Source organism: Cucumis melo, chromosome 1 (genome assembly GCF_025177605.1).
Source record: "Cucumis melo cultivar AY chromosome 1, USDA_Cmelo_AY_1.0, whole genome shotgun sequence".
NCBI classification, from domain to species: domain Eukaryota; kingdom Viridiplantae; phylum Streptophyta; class Magnoliopsida; order Cucurbitales; family Cucurbitaceae; genus Cucumis; species Cucumis melo.
In genome coordinates, this window is record NC_066857.1 from 4,165,453 (window position 1) to 4,181,782 (window position 16,330).

The following is a 16,330-nucleotide window of genomic DNA, read 5'->3' on the forward strand; positions in this document are numbered from 1 at the left end:
GACATTCTTAACGACAAGTTTAGAATTATTTCTGAAATTTTGAAAATTGAGAGCTATTTTTGACACAAAGTTCAAGAGATCTTTTATAGAAAAAACAAAAATTAATCTAAACTTTTTCTTGTTTCTTATAGCTAACTTGATTTCAACCAACTTAGTTTGGAATTGTCAGTGACTTCCGATCTTGTATGCATCAGAAACAGTAACAGTAAGATTAGTTCTTTCCTCTTCCTTCTAAGTGAGTTTGCCTTAGTTTTAGATTATTGTAGCTTTTAAGATAACTAGTTAGAACTATGTGCATTATAAATTGAAATAAAAATCTTGTGCCATGGAAACCTTGAATGGCCTGAGAAAGTAAACTTGTGACCAAACCGAAGGAAAGTCGAACCATATTGGTTCGATTTCCTGTTTTAGCCAAACTTATTCGTTCGGTTTGGTTCTCCATTTAATATTGTTTTATGTGTGATAATCAAAAACTAATGATAATCTGTGATCTATTTTAGCGTGAGAATGCAAAAGAAAATGATAATTTTTATATATATAAAAAAAAGTTCACAAGGAAAAATGTAATCTCTATGCTAAAAAATAGAAGAAGAAAAAATTATTTCATGTTTATGTTTATAAGTAAATCTTTTTGAACAAATATAATTCCAAGTAAAATTTGAAGTTATAGAGATCGTTCCAACCATAGCTCGAGCAATAGAATAGACATCGAGTAACAATTTTCCGAAACTGGGAGATGTTTAGCTGAGAATACATACTAAAGAGATTTACTACGTTGATGGTTGCCTTTGTAATTCTGCTTTTATCTCTCATCTGTCCAATGCGTTTCATCGCATTGCTGACTAGATGTCTGTTGAAAACCAAACCATAATGCACAAACAACGTTATTACAATGTAGTTTGTAACATAGATGCAACCGAACATATTAAACAGAGTGATGCAATAAATCTGAAGTCGTTGATACATGAATAAACACGGGGCGGGATGTCAAGAAGTAGGTTCAAGATGAAGATGCACGAGCAACAAGAAGCAGTAATACCTCTTTGTTAGCTTCAAAGGTCGAGAAAACAAACAAGGCTTATAAAATTAATGTTTGCCTCGTTGGCAATCAGCAAGACTATGACTTTCCAAATTCTTACAAAGTAACCATCCTCTTGAGCAGCTCAAAGATGTTCTAGTAAGATCATTTTAGAAGGGAAAACAGTCGTGAAGATTGTCACTCGAACACAAACACTGCAAGAAGAATAGTTCTATAATATCGTTTTTCATAAGCATCAAAATCTCATTTCCATTAATCGTAAATCTTGAGCAAAGTACAGACACAGTCAATAGACTTAATGATTCTTTATGTAATCATGTCAAGAAACCGCACATAGTGAATCTAGGCTACTTCAAGTTGAAAGACTATTCCCTATTCCATCACAAAATCTTCAGGAATGGGATACGTTTGGGCCATTAGGCACGGAATGATACATGTGAGCAAAATTTAAACACAACTGACGGTCTCTTTCATCACCCCAACCTCCCCAACCCCGGAACCCAGCCCCATAGCCAGGCTGATCTCTGAAGACATCAACTCGCCATTCGGAATTAATGTTGGCAACTTTGTCAATATCTTTAACGTCAATGTTTAACACACCATTGTCAATACAAACATCTCTGTCCCCTTGACCCTGGTGTAAACCACATTTCCCAAAGTGAACTGCACTTGCCCAAGTCCCTCGTAATGAATAAACAGGCTTACCAAATGAGGGATAAACAGTTGCCCACATCGTTATATCCCAATTGTATTCATCGAAAAAACAGAACTCCTTTGCTTGTTTATGGATCTTCCTCCAAACAGTCCGATTGAAAGCATAACCGATATTCCCCATCCTCTCTGCAACAAGAAAATTACTACCCTCTCCTCTTGACTTCACATCACTTGGAGCTAGATTCACAGAATAGCATTCAGGACATTTTTTAGGCTTCAATGTCACAAGTAACTGCAGATTCCGATATGCATTTGGCAATATAAAATGATCTTCCTCAATAAACAAAATATGACCGGACATCCCCTGTGTCTCCTTCAATCCATCCCACACCGTGTTCATCATCCACCACCAATGGTGCTTTAACGAAACAATTTTAGGCAACCGATGGTTTCCATACTGATCGGGATTCCCTCTGCAATGTACTGCCTTAGGATCATCCTTGCCCTTACAATCTGCAGGCGAGACTCCGGGAAAGCTGTTGGGAAAGAGATGCGGAGAGTAAGGAGCAAAAATCTGTTTCACTTGGCAAAACCTGATGCTCTGGACAAGCTTGTCCATTTCTTCAAAATACCCATCATGGCTAACAACTAGCAACGTTTCACTTATTCCTATAACTTTGGCCAGGCTATCAACTACCACTCGGAGATACTGCGGTCGATTGTGCACGTAAAGTACAATAGGTATATGATTCTTGGCTAGTTTTGGATATAGATCTAAGTTTCGGGGTGGCAACCGATTTCGCTTTTCTAAACGAATCGACAATTCACTTTGTTTGGGCAGCCTGAGTTCAACATTAGAATCAAAATGACCAAAACCAAGATATGGATCCTCATCAATATCATCAGAAGACCAAGCAGCGAAATTCCAAGACGAATTTGTTTCCGTAAGAATCATAAACAGCAATAACCCCAATAACGTCACAAAAACAACCAATTTAAAACGTTTAAGAGCAGCATCTTTGAGCCGAGGCTTCTGATTAATAGCCATAATCAACTTAACACAAAAAAGATCGCCAGTTCTCAAACACCACTACTCAAAGCAGCAGAAAAAGCAAAAACATCCATGGCATCTAAACACTAACAACAAGAATAGCCTATACCCATTTCAGAAGAGACTAAATAATCAAAAGGGTAAGAACCAAAAACCTTCACTAAAGCCTCCACGCTCGGAAGCAAGCAGATCTTCGTCTTAACTCATAACCCAACATCAAAGCTCCATTCCACAGACCCAAATTCGATTCACCATCCAAGCTTATACCACAGCAGAAACAAGATGAAAGCAACAAAGAAAACACAAAACCAAGGCTGCGTTATAACAAGAAACTCATAGAACTAACTAATTGGCGACATGGGGTCATCGGAAAATTGGAATTGAAGCATCAAATTGCTTCAAAAAAGCGTTATGTTGAGGATCGAAGGCGGCGATTCGAGGGTTAGGTGAAAATGGGGAAAAGGTGGAAGGGAAGACGAAGAAGGGGAAATCTCACGGTTGAAAAGTTGGAAATAAATTATGGGTTTCCTTGGAAGCAATCAATGGAGTGGAAGTTGAAGGTAATAGTCAGCTGAAGAGTGAATGTGAAAGGGATTTGAAGGTAAAGACTTGAAAGAGAGGGATTCGTCTCAACAGCGAAGAATTTTCTTTGTTCACAAGTACGAGTCAAATCTGAGGGGTAGCTTCCATCAAATTTGTTCCAAAGTTGGAATTATTTCTCTTATGGAACAATTTTTCCTTTTTCCCCAAAGGATCAACTCTCAAGCTCGAAATCGAGCTATGGAACATTTGAAGGTTACATTGAGCTGTTTTTGTTATTTAAGTTTGGGTAAATTATAGGAAAAAAAATAGGGAATTTGTCCTAAATAACATCAAAGTTTTCATCTTTTAAAACTAGAAAGAAAAAAATTGAAAATTTGTTCAAATAGTCGTGTATCTCGACCCGTTTCGAACATCGAAATTTGTATAAAAAGTTAATATCTTCGCTTGTTCGTGATCCAAAAATCGTTTTAAAAGACAAAGAATTTGGTAAATAAAAAAAATATATATATATTATTACTTTTTTTACCATTTTCACGTTTCGTGTCCATTCTAAATTTTAACTCAAAATTCAGAATTTTTGTTCAAGAATTGAAAATGAAAATAAAGAAAACAACAAACTTTAACATTTTTTAAGGATTGTTTTTGGAAATTGTTTCTACAAACAACTATACCAAATACGTTTTAGTTGTTCTCCGTGTATTTCTTTTTAAATACAGAGACGAAAATGAATCACGAATGAAACAGAGTCTAATTTTTTCCATCTTAGCCATTCTCGGTGAAATCTTGGCATAATGAACAATGAGATTCTCTCTTGTTTTTTTTTTCAAATATTATATAATTTTTTGCACAAAAATGCTTCTTTTTTAACCATGAAATTAGTTTCATGTAAATTTAAGGTAACTGAACTAAAGATAGAAATGAGAGTTTTGGTGAATGATCAAATCCTACAAATGTTAACGTGGAATGACCTAATCTTAAAAGATTAAACTAATACTACAAAGCACTCTACTGCTTCGAATTCCTTCTCATGATTGCAACTGATCACACATCGTGAAAATATATGAATCCTTAACATAATTTAAATCTACAATTTCTACAAAAATTATTCTTTCTAGAGCCCTAAAAAAATAAACATGTGTAATTTTAAAATCACAATAACCAAACTTCAATATAATATCTTGATAGGAGGATATCCATAACTCTGATTAGTAAACAGTGGTTTTTTTTTCACTATACAAATAAACATTGTGTGAGAGTTCTAACTATTTTGGATGGATGAGACGTTTCTAATGCACAAGGGATTTCATTTGGTAACGTGCTAGATTCCATTAGTTTTTCAGATTATGTCATTTTGTAGTAAAATATCTCGAATTTGGTCATTCATACAAAAATCTCATAGGAGTTAGCGATGGTTTCTAAAATACTTGTTTGTAAAAGTATTCCCAATTTCCATGGATATGTATACTTTTACTTTTTATTTTGAATAGTTAGTTTGGTCAAATGATATTGATAGTTAGTTTAATAAAATCAATGTTGCTAACTATTTAGTAATCATTCTGTTTTTTGTTTTTAAATTAAGTTTATTGTCTCTCGTATTCTTACATCGATGTGTATCATCTTTAATTCTAAAAATAATTTTGTAAAAACTGCTTTTTCAATTTTCAAATTTTGATTTAGTTTTAAAAACACCACCGGCTAAAATATAACCAAATGTAATTTAAAAATCAATTAATAAAAGTGGAATTTTTAAACATAACTTTCAAAAACTAAAAAAAATAATCAAATAATTATCAAATGTATCGATATTATTTTAATTAAATAATTAACTACAATGATTTTGACAAACTAATATCAATTTATTTTATTTAATTAATCATATTTGAAACAATCTTTTATTAATAAATACTTAATTTGAATCTACAACTCGGAAAACTCATTAAATGAATGCAATTACTGACTTTGTTGATTCGATATAATTAGTTTAGTCTTTTAACCTCTTCTAGATCCCATGTTTAAGCTTACAAGATTATCACTGTGATTTGATTCCTTTGATAGTTTACTATCGAATATGTATATCTTAACTAGTTAAATTATGTTCAAGTCAGTTATAATATATGTAAGGTAGATGTTCTTGTAAATAACCTTTACATTAAAGTTATAACGGTCGAATTTTAAAATGAGATTTAAATTATACTCTTTCTCGATAGGATTATTAATTAAAGAATTTCTACGAACAAAGTCAAATGAGGAAATGATTTAACCATTTCTCATTCAAACTTACTTTTATTAATTGCTTTTTTTTCTTTAATAAGAACAATTGATAAGGGTTATATTCAATATTATACATATGAACTTTAATTTGTATGAAATCAGTCACTACTTTTAGCTTTATATAACAGTGTACCCATAAACTTTATAACATTGTAGTCATTGAATTTTTGAATGAGATTTCTTACTGATATTATAAAAGAGTAACATGTCTGATAATCATTTCGTTTTTTTTTTCTTTTTGTCTTTGAAAATTAACTCAACTTCTCATCTCCAGGTACATATAAGTTCCAGTTGAGCTAAATTCTTAGTAGACTTATCTTACATCCTTTTTTTTTTTTTCTCTTTCTTTGTTATCTATTTTTTATTAATGGTTTAAAAAACCACACTACATTTTGAAGCACGAAAAAAGTTAGCTTTTAAAAACGTGTCTTTTTTTATGAGACTTGGCTATAAATTCAACCATTGTACTTGAGAAAATGTAAATTGTTATATGAAACCGAAAGAAAATGTGCTTGATTTTCAAAAATAAAAAAACAAGAAAAGAGAATGTTACCAAACGAGTCTGATATTTCAGTTTTAAGTTTTGTTTCGAGGTAATAGGTAATAGTTAGGTTTTAGATGTTAGAAGTTTGGCTGTGTTTTAATTCTTTTAAATTAATTAAGAAGGACAAAAAAGCAAAAAAAAAAAAAAAAAAAAAGAAATAGTGAAAATGGACAAAACCCAAATATTGCAAAACTGTAAACATATCAGTGGTCTAAAAGTTAGAAAAGTCATTAGTTCCATATTTGTTCTATGTATGTATGTATGTATGTATATATATATATATATAAAGCCACATTTATTGGGATTGGTAAAATAGTGTGAGATCATTTTTGTGAAATTTCTATAGTAAAGCATTAAAAGTTTACCCTTTTGTGTTCTTTTTTTCTGCTTGAAAAGATGTAAAGTGGACTTTGTTATTATAAAGCTCTAAGTGTATGCATGTGTGTGTGTATATACAATGGAGTAAAAGATATGTAATATTTTTGTTTAAGGTGGAAGATTTCATCTTTTATCTCATTGTTTTTGTCTAAAAAAACAAACGATAAACTTCAAACTCAATTATATTATTTTTGGTGTATTTTAATTTATTTTTTTCATAGTGAGCAAATTAGTAAAAATTAATTTTAAATATTAGTCTAGTTAAGATAATTTTGAACGATTCGTATGAATGATATCCATTTGAGACCCAAATGAAAAGAGCTTGGTTTTTAAGAATGAATGAAAAGTGGCCTTTTATTTGCATCGGCACTTTGTGAATTTACTGATTCGTACTTGATAACCATCCACACGCTTGCAACCGAGAAACGCTACACGATGCACAATGTATGGGCCACAATTGTCGATGATTGATACTTAATGCTCTATGATCTATATTATATGTGTTATGTTACATACTAGATACAAATACTCAATCTTTGATCCCGATACTAGATATTATATACTAAATAAAAGCTAATTGATGCTCGATACTTAATGTTCTACATTTTATTTATGTTATATATGTTTGTGACTTGATGCTCAATACTTAAAGAAACACACAAAAAGAAAAAAGAAATAGTAAAAATGCAAAAAAGACCCAAAAAAAATATAGAAAATAGACACGTAAGGGAAAAAAAGATATAATAACGGACGAAGAAATGCAAAGAAACGTAAAAAAAAGAAGAAGAAAGAAATAACTGAAGAAGAAGAAATGAAAAAAAAATGAAAACGAAATCGAAAAACAAACAAAGTTGCAAAATGAAGAAAAGAAAAAGAATAAAGAAGTTAAACTTAAAACGGTAATTTTACGTCGTGATGACATAAACAAAAACGTAACATTTGATTGGTTTAAAAAGAAAAAAAAAACTACACATTTTTCATTTGGGCTTTCTATTAACCTTTTCAAATGACGACTTTATTGGCTTTCCCCAATTTCAAAGGCAATGAACTTCCCTTCCCTTTTTTGCTTTGGCTTCTCTATCACTGAATAAACCAACAATATTCAAAGTCTCAGTTTACAATGAATTCTAAGAAGAAAAAGAATAAAATGCTTTAACCATTTATTGGCTTCACATAAACCACATTTGATTGATCCTCTAATCAACCCGTGAAAATTTTACAAGAGTACTTCAAACCCATCTAAAAAGTACTTTTCATCATTTCAAAAGTTGTGTAAGAGAAAAGACAAAAAGAAAAAGGAAAAAAGGAAGGGAAAAAAAAAGCTTTACAAAAGGGACAAAAAAGTTGTAAATTTAGTAATTTTAAAGTAAGAAGAAAATGAAGTTTTGGATAGGGAGTTGTAGTTCATCCATCCCCCCTGAGAAGAAAGACAGCTTCAGGTCTGAGTATTAACCATTACTACACTGCAGAGACTGCAGTTGATGGCTCCTATCTCTTCCATTCCTCTCATTGCTTCAGATAGTGACGTTTCAAACCATAAATCTGAAAAGAAATGCCATTACTATGCCTTACCTGAAACCTCCAGAGGGGTTTATTCTAAATTAATTTTTGAAGTTACCACAATTAGGCTTGAGTAGGCGTTTTAGGACAACGCAAGGAAAGATGCAAAAGATAAAGGAATTAGACAATGTGTTGCGAAGAAAGTCAACACGGTTTAACAAGATAACGCGAGAAGGGAAGGCCACAACGAACGCTTAACCAATTATCATGTGACAAGCTAGGCGGGGAGGAGTTGGTTAAGTGTTAAATGCGAATGATTAGTCAGCTAAACACGAGTTAAGTTTAAGTTAAGCATGGTTTAAGAAGGATACTAAACTAAACACGTGTAACGCACTAAGTAGGAGCTATCGAGATTAGAAGAAGTGTAATGCTGACTAACCTAATTTGAGGGAAGTATAAATAGGTTTGAAGAAGGATTAATTCAAGTGTTTAGATAAGGGGAAGTTCTATCAGAGAAGAAGAACGTGAACCTTCATTGTAGGACCAAGCGACAAGAGGGAAGAAGAGCTGGGCGATAATGAGAAAAATGGAAAAAGAAAGACTTAGTTGAATGAGTGACCCTTCAAAAGAAAAGCTTGTTTTTACCACCCAAAGTCAAGGTGTTAGATATGCTCATATTGTAATCTCATATATACATATAAAAGAATGTGATCAATTGGAAGTATGTCTATGTTTGTGAAGTTATATTGTTGTGATGCTTGTATGTATCCAAAACCATTAGCCTTATTCCTAATAAAAAGCTAGCTATTATGTGTACATAAGAGTAGAGGTTGTCATGCATTGAATGGTCCGCTTGGTAGAAGGATGGTTGAACACGTTGAGTGATTCGTGTTCAAGTTAATCATCGGAGCAACTAGTACTGGATGAGGGTCCGTAGGGATGTTGATGGTGAAGTGGTAACCAGTACAGGAGTCCTTGCATTGAGGAAGTTCAATATTCAGGCGTTAGGAATAAGTAGAGGCTAACGTGACTATTATGTTGCATAACATGTAGTGAGGCATTAAGACGTTTCTGAAAATAAGAAAGATTTTATTGTATGCAATTGTGTTCCCCAAAACATACTTCTAAATTCTTGTCACTCACTATGCTATTAACTTACGTTTTAAGTTTCCCTCCCTAAATTAAGCGAAGAAGTGTCATCAGGCAATGCGAGAGAAGACCGCTGCTAAGTACTTGATGTGTCGTGTAGTAGTAGTAAGCTAAAATTTTGTAATTCTTTAAATTGTAAGGTGTATGCTTGTGTTGTAGCAAATTGTTAATAAAAGGATTACAAACTTTTCATATCGCCTAATGTCCTACTCCATAGTAGAATCTTTCACCAACATGTTCACACCTAAGATTTAAGTTAAGTTTAAAGAAGTATTTAAGCGTTCTGACGTTTCATCTCGAAACATTGGTTTGCCCAATTCATGTCCACACTTAGCATGTAGAGGGCATGTTCCGGGTGGGGGCATGACACCTAACTTGACTTCTTCCCCATTCCTTGGCTCTACATTTAGTTTCCATCCACAATTTCAAATGTGATTGGCCTAGAAATGGATCACTAAGAACATCATACATTATTTACCAAAATGGCTTACTTACCGCTGTTTGCTAGTACTAAATCATAAGTATAGGTAAACAAGTACATGGACCAATACTTTTCTTTTCGTATGTGAGTGTTCAAACTAACTTAGGTTCTTTTCGTATGTGAGTGTCCAAACTAACTTAGGTGCATCCTGACTAATTTCATGGAATTCACTCTACAACATCTGGGTTTAAGGAAACTCATAAGATATTAAATACGAGGTAGGTGACCACCGTGGATTAAACTAGTTCCATTCTTCTCTTAACCCTTTATCGACCTCATTTCTTATATATTTACCACTATAATGGTTTTTTACTTGAGACTGTAAATTCCAAAGTTTGTTTATGGAGAGTAGATGAAAATCTCTTTTACCACGCAGAAAGTTTTTCAAATGGACAACTATAGTGTTCTAAGGACTAAGTACTTCTGATACGGTTATGTTGAATCATACTAATAGAAGGATGAACTACAGCTAATATGTGAATTTCTGACTCTGGTAATTGACCGACTTCAAGCAGAACATACAAATACAGATAATTGAAGGAAAGAGAGGTTTTGCAAGAGTGAATAACAATTGAATTAATGATGCACAGTGTGAAAGAATCTTTCTTTAGCTACACTAACTTTTCCTCACCTACAGAACTCGCGAGGATAACAACTCTGCCAGCAGTATTGAGATTTGGTTTTGAAAATGAAAATGTGGGTGGAGGGTGGAAAAGAGTATGGATGTCACCTAGGTCTTGATAACGGCTTGAATAGAAACATTGTAACATACTTTTTCTGAATCCTGAGAGTAGAGCCAAGTGCTACAAATTGATCTTGGACATTGCTCTGAAGATAGAGATGATTTAATTCTGTTCTTTGAGGTGTAACGGGCAACGGTTGACCATCAACTGAAGAAGATGGATCATTTAAAATGGTTCCTTGCAGTTGTGGAGGAAGTTCTGGTGGAGGTCTACTGAAATCATCTTCGTTCAAGTATTGATTGTCATAACTCGACGGTGGGGATGGAGGAGTTTCAAAGTCGGACATGCTTTCAGGCAATTCAGGAACATGCCCCTGGAAAACATAATTCAGTGAGAATTATGGAGTGGCTAACGAGTAATGACATTCTTGAGGAACCCGAATTTCTCAATGGGAAGCCATGAAACTTACCTGCAAGTCCAAAATATTGTAAGCATTCCCTGAATCATCACGAAACCAGGGTAGATCTGGAGCATAAGCCAACCAACCATCAACTATGAAGTGGTAGTGGTAGATACCGACGGGCAGAGTCTTTATAACCACAAACTTCTCACCTGTGTTATGCAGGAGCTCTCTAATAGAAATACATGAAATTCAGCACACTTAAAGGTTGTTTGAGATTATTTTTTTTAAAAAAAAAGAATGATAAAGAAGAAAAGCATATCATCAAAGTCTAATACCTCGTCTCCCAGTTGTCCCATGATCCAACGATGGCCACTTGATTGCCGCCATGATTCCAAGAGATAGTCACTCGCGTTCTTGTCCCATGGATCACATTTTCACTGAATGCAGCAATTTGAGGCAAAGATTGAGGTTGAGGTTGTAGCATCAGACCAGGACTTGACAAGAAAACTGTAGCGTACTACAAGTAAAGATGAATGAAAACAAGACTATGAGGGTGAATTTGAGAGTGTTATTGGTGTTCTAATAAACAGAAGTAGGTACAATATTTTTGGCAGATTTGTTCTTATAAATACAAGGTCCCACTCAGTGTAGGAGACCCTCTTTTGGCATAGTTATTAGGCAATTAATGCCAATTTTAGGTCTTCTATTTTCTTTTGTACTTTCAAACAACAAATAATAAAAAAGGAAAATCGATCATCTTTACAGCTTGAATTGCACTTAATATTAATCATAAAAAGATATCGGAAGAGCATTTGTTACATGTAGCTAACTAACCATGAATTACAATATTCAGGATGAAGTTAAAAGACAGTGGTTTTCTTGACAAAATATCGGAAGCAAAGCTTTTCTAACAAGTCACCTTCATCTGAGTGAATGAAGAAGAATATATCTAACAATCCACAGAAAAGTGAGCAAGTTACAAAGATTTACCCATCGTTTGTAATGTAACCAAGTCATAAACTTTTTTTGATGAAATGAAACCAATTCATTAACAAAAAATCTTAAAAGAGACAATAATATGCATATTCGATTATTTAACATATCAAGATGCTTAGAACAAATTCTCATAGTTTTAAAAAGAAAATGCGGAAGCACCCAATTAACGAAGTCCAGAAATATTCCTTAGTTCAAAGAATCAACGAAGTGGGAGAGAGAGAGTGCATAATCATGAACTTAAAGAACAAACAAAGATATGGAAGAACAAACCTGAGGATTGGAGATAAGGGCTTGTCGTGAGGCTAAGCTTTGTGGAGAAATCTGAATTCTGGACTCTGAAAACATGTACGTGTTGTTACTGTTATGTGCTGCATCATCTGCACAGTCCATCCTTTGGTCGTGATTCTCCTGAAACTTGACTCCAGAGGGGCCTTCTTCATTTTTCCTACCCTCAGCATTGTCCATCACTGAAAAATGGCACAAGAACTAGGATAGATATGATTATATATAACGACAACCCAAATCAGAATTCTAACTCAAAATTTGGCTATATTAAAAGAATAAGTGAAGCCCATCGGGAAATACAGGCAAACAACAAAAACCCACAAAATCGTAAGTTTTTACACATACTTACGTCAGTCGATCAATCCCACAAAACTTTAGAATCCAAACCGAGAGTTGGGTGAAGGTAGGATTCTGTTAGCATCTTCCTTATGCAGGCTGCACCTGTATATTAATGGAGTTCGGTTAAGTTTTATTTTGGAAAGTGCAATTTGTCTTCTCTCTCCCTCCTTCTCTCTCTCTATTCCTTCTGAAGGGCACTCTCTCTCCCTTATTTCTCTCTTCTTTTTAGCCTAAACCCTTCTTGCTGTCGTGATTAAAAAAATCCAACTGAACGATAAACAGTGGTTTTTTATTCTCCAATGAATTTGGAAGATTCTTTTAGTGGGTTGGTAATTATGCTGATTTAAAAGGGAATGCTGCCTCGTCATCAACATTATTACTTATTTTCCTCGTCTGAGGGGGCTTTTGGAGCCTCCAACAGCCATTCCTGAGTTGCCACAGCATTGAGATTGGCTCCAAATATAGTTCAAAATTACTGCTTTTCACCTGTCTTGGCTATTGGGACCTCGGATTGATGCTCGTGGGTAACTCATAAATTATAAAATAATTGATGCGTAAAGACTGGAGATTATGTTAGAAATTTGCCAAAAAATGGCTTGAAAAGACAGAAAACTCCCGCTTGAAACAAGCAAGCATGAGCTGTTGATTAGAACTAGGTGTTGCTTTCAGATAACAACTTCTTGTACAGATTTGTGAAAGCTTCTACAAGAAAAACGTAGAATTCATCTTACAAATATTTGTAAGAAAAGTATTATATGATATTAGACCTGACCTTGATCGGGTTTCCTTAGGGAAGAAGATGCCACCTAAGAAAACTTGTCTCTGTTATTGTACGAAAGACAAAGTGGAAATCCAAGTAACTGAAAGCAGCAAAAGCGCTACTTTTGCAAGCCCACGAAAGCACGCTCCTTTTCTCTCTCTCACCCCCCGGAAAGAAATTCCTAAAGTAAAATTGCCTCCCCATGGGAATTGTTTTCAAATCAATCTCAAGGAAAACCCTTTTCACAGCAAGTCAGCAGGTAGATCAATGCTCAAATGTGCTGTAAGGTTATAGAAAGCAGATCAAAACATTTAGATCACTCAATTAGTGTTGTCCAAATCACTTAATACCTTGAGAGAGACAAAAGTTGAGAGAACGCCGGATCATGCAATCTTTATTCAAGAGAAGATCCTTTTATTAGAAATATTGAGTGACATCCTCTCTGGTTGATGTGATAAATGATAATATAATATTTATATACATTACAAAAGAGAGCTTCAAAATGAACCCAATGGGCAGACTCACAGGAAATAGACTAAGGTGTGCAGAAGTATCAAAAGGAAAAGGTAAAGTGGCATCTCGTTCTTTTGTCCATCCAATCAACGATAAACAGTTAAAAGTTGAGGGGAAATGGTACCAATTCTTGGTTTAAACTTCTGCAATCATATGGTCCTTTGGGGAAAAAGGCAGTGCAAGAATCTAATGAAAGTGATTTTTCTCTCTCAACAATCAACAATCAAAAACCAGAGCAGAAGCACCGGCAGAGTAAAAAAAAGGAGTAGATAGGTAGGTGGAGTGAGATATATAGAGGGAGAAGGATGTAAAAGCCCCAAAATAAATGCAGGCCATGTTAGGAGGTAGCACGTACATTGTAAACTTCCACTGCTCTCCTTTTGCGTATGGAGTTGAGAGTTTGGTGGTTAAATGTTGGCATCACCAAGTTGGAGATGCTGACACTGCCACTCGGTGGAGCATCTACATGAGTCTGCTTCTTCTTTCATTGGCCCATCCTGACAGCAATGTGCTTTGATGTAGATCTTCAAAAGAGACATCTCGAGCGCTACCATAAAAGTCTTCACTGTTTCTTCAAAGCAATCCCGTTAACAATTATCTAGATTTGGTCATTTAAGGGTTCCAAGTTTAATGTAGCATATCTTACTAAGTCTAATACAAACATACAATACAACATAACAACTACCAATTATAGGTATAAAATAAACATTCCTTTCCTTCAAGCTGTAGTTTCTATAAGATTACAGTGATTCTGATTGATGCCATTCATTCACAACTAAGGTGCAACACAACTACGATTGCTGTCGTTTTAATTCAAAATAATCAAACCATTTTTTCCTACGAAGAATCGATTGATAATTGATTAGCAAGTTCTGAAGTGGACCCATTAAAGGAAAACTTTTTTGCTTACCCATTGAGGCATTTTGTCAAACATCTTGCAAGTGGATCCGAAGGAAAATAAGAGAAGGGGTTAACATAATCGTATGGTTGTAGAACTGCCACGGCTTATTCAGTACCATTTCAATTTCCATTCAATCTGAGGGAGGAAAAATGTGGGTATGACAGAAAGCTACAGTATAAGGCACTACCTTGTTTGGGCCGTCCATTTAGCTTGGAATTTTCGATGCGACCATTTCTTCTTTCGATGTTCATATGCAACTCCAACCCCAATTGACTATGGTTGTGCAATTTCCTTGAAATCTTTGATTTATGATTTTTGTCCTCAACCTCTTTGAAGAGAATTACGAGAAGGCTCCACTTTTCTACTCTTGTAGCTTAATCAAAAGTCCAAAACTTTTTTGCCAGCATAGAGGATACAAGTAGAGTAGGAACTGTCATAATTACAATTGTACCAGTTTCGCTCACCAACTTCATATGTATATATATTTGTCGATTTAGCTCATGTGCAAATCGTCAATCGATTCATCAATTCATCTAACATTTGAATTTTGGAGGTCAATGAAACTAGCAAGAAATTAATTAGGTGACTCCCACTTATTGAACCTTTATTAGCAATAGACTATGCCTCCTCTTTAGCATTAGGCCAATTGATTATGGTTAACATGTTGATGGAGTTTGTATATTTTAACAACTCACTCCAATTCTCTTTTCTTGCTGTAAATTTATTTAGATGAATATTCTTGTGTGTGTTATTTACATCAAGGAAAAAGGGGTATAAATACAAGGTTGTATGGAATGAAAAAGGCAACAAATAATACAAGATAATACAAAATAAAATAAGATAATATCTTCAATTTTCTTAAGGACAAAATATACATTAATACCCTCCCTCAAACTCAAGGTGGTAGAGTAGCTGTCAGCTTGAGTTTGGTACGTATCTGATTGAAGCGAGTAGATGGTAAGGCTTTGGTGAAGATATCGGCTGGTTGTTCAGTGGTGGAGATAGATTGCAGAAGAAGTGTGTGGCTCAGGAGATGATGACGGATGAAGTGACAATCATTTTCGATGTGCTTTGTACGCTCATGGAAAACATCATTGTGAGCAATTTGGATGGCACTACGATTGTCACAATGAAGGAGAGTGGGACCCTGCTGGGGAACACCCATATCAGCAAGAAGCCAACGAAGCCATAAAAGTTCGGCGGTAGCATCAGCAAGAGCACGATATTCTGATTCAGTACTAGAACGAGAGACAACACTTTGTTTCTTACTACGCCAAGAAATGAGAGAATCACCTAAGTAAAAGCAGTAACCGGTTGTAGAACGCCGATCAGTGGGATCCCCAGCCCAATCTGCATCGGAATAGCCAGATAATACAAGAGAGGATTGAGAAGAAAACTGAAGTCCATGTCCCAAGGTTCCTTTGACATAGCGAAGGATACGAAGTACGGCAGTAAAGTGGATGGTTCGAGGAGCAGCCATAAATTGGCTAACAATGTGAACAGCATATGCAATGTCTGGGCGAGTCACTGTTAGATAGATGAGGCTGCCAACGAGTTGTCGATACAGGCTGACATTTTCAAGAGGAACACCATCATAAGGGGTTAAATGAACATTGGGATCTAACGGCGTTGAAGTTGTGCTAGAGTCAGTAATTCCTGAGCGGGCTAAAAGATCAGAGGCATATTTAGCTTGGGACAATAGATACCCGTCCGAGCGTCGAGAGACTTCAAGACCAAGAAAGTAGTTGAGAGACCCAAGGTCTTTCATTTCAAAATGTTGACCAAGGTAGTGTTGGAGATCGGATATGGCATGTGGATCATTACCAGTGATAATCATGTC

General features: G+C 34.8%; 2 protein-coding genes across 12 annotated transcripts; both read right to left on the reverse strand.

Annotated features, from left to right (window-relative positions):
• Positions 1-1,261: 1,261 nt before the first annotated feature.
• LOC103500510 (alpha-1,6-mannosyl-glycoprotein 2-beta-N-acetylglucosaminyltransferase) lies at positions 1,262-3,589 on the reverse strand. The gene has a single exon (XM_008463847.3). The coding sequence runs from the start codon at positions 2,739-2,741 to the stop codon at positions 1,431-1,433; it is 1,311 nt and encodes a 436-aa protein (XP_008462069.1). The 5' UTR covers positions 2,742-3,589; the 3' UTR covers positions 1,262-1,430.
• Positions 3,590-10,160: 6,571 nt separating this feature from the next.
• On the reverse strand, positions 10,161-14,894 carry LOC103500509 (SNF1-related protein kinase regulatory subunit beta-2-like). Of its 11 annotated transcripts, none has more exons than XM_051085534.1 (6): positions 13,089-13,506; positions 12,327-12,418; positions 11,963-12,178; positions 11,032-11,213; positions 10,763-10,925; positions 10,161-10,666 (listed from the first exon to the last, which is right to left on the reverse strand). In XM_051085534.1, exons 3-6 carry the CDS (start codon positions 12,155-12,157, stop codon positions 10,337-10,339), a joined length of 870 nt encoding a protein of 289 aa, XP_050941491.1. In that variant the 5' UTR covers positions 12,158-12,178; positions 12,327-12,418; positions 13,089-13,506; the 3' UTR covers positions 10,161-10,336. The 11 variants fall into 11 exon arrangements, with proteins under 11 accessions (XP_050941491.1, XP_050941490.1, XP_050941488.1 ...); XM_051085533.1 differs by having other exon boundaries at positions 11,963-12,159; positions 13,427-13,444; XM_051085531.1 differs by having other exon boundaries at positions 11,963-12,159; positions 13,089-13,420.
• Between the last annotated feature and the right edge of the window lie 1,436 nt (positions 14,895-16,330).

Coding starts and splice junctions, on each gene's coding strand:
- LOC103500510 (XM_008463847.3), bottom strand. CDS start 2,741: ATGGCTATTAATCAGAAGCCTCGGCTCAAAGATGCTGCTCTTAAACGT.
- LOC103500509 (XM_051085513.1), bottom strand. CDS start 13,463: ATGATCCGGCGTTCTCTCAACTTTTGTCTCTCTCAAG. Junction 11,214..11,962: donor CCCTTATCTCCAATCCTCAG/GTTTGTTCTTCC, acceptor CTTTACTTGTAG/TACGCTACAGTTTTCTTGTC. Junction 10,926..11,031: donor TGGGACAACTGGGAGACGAG/GTATTAGACTTT, acceptor TATTTCTATTAG/AGAGCTCCTGCATAACACAG.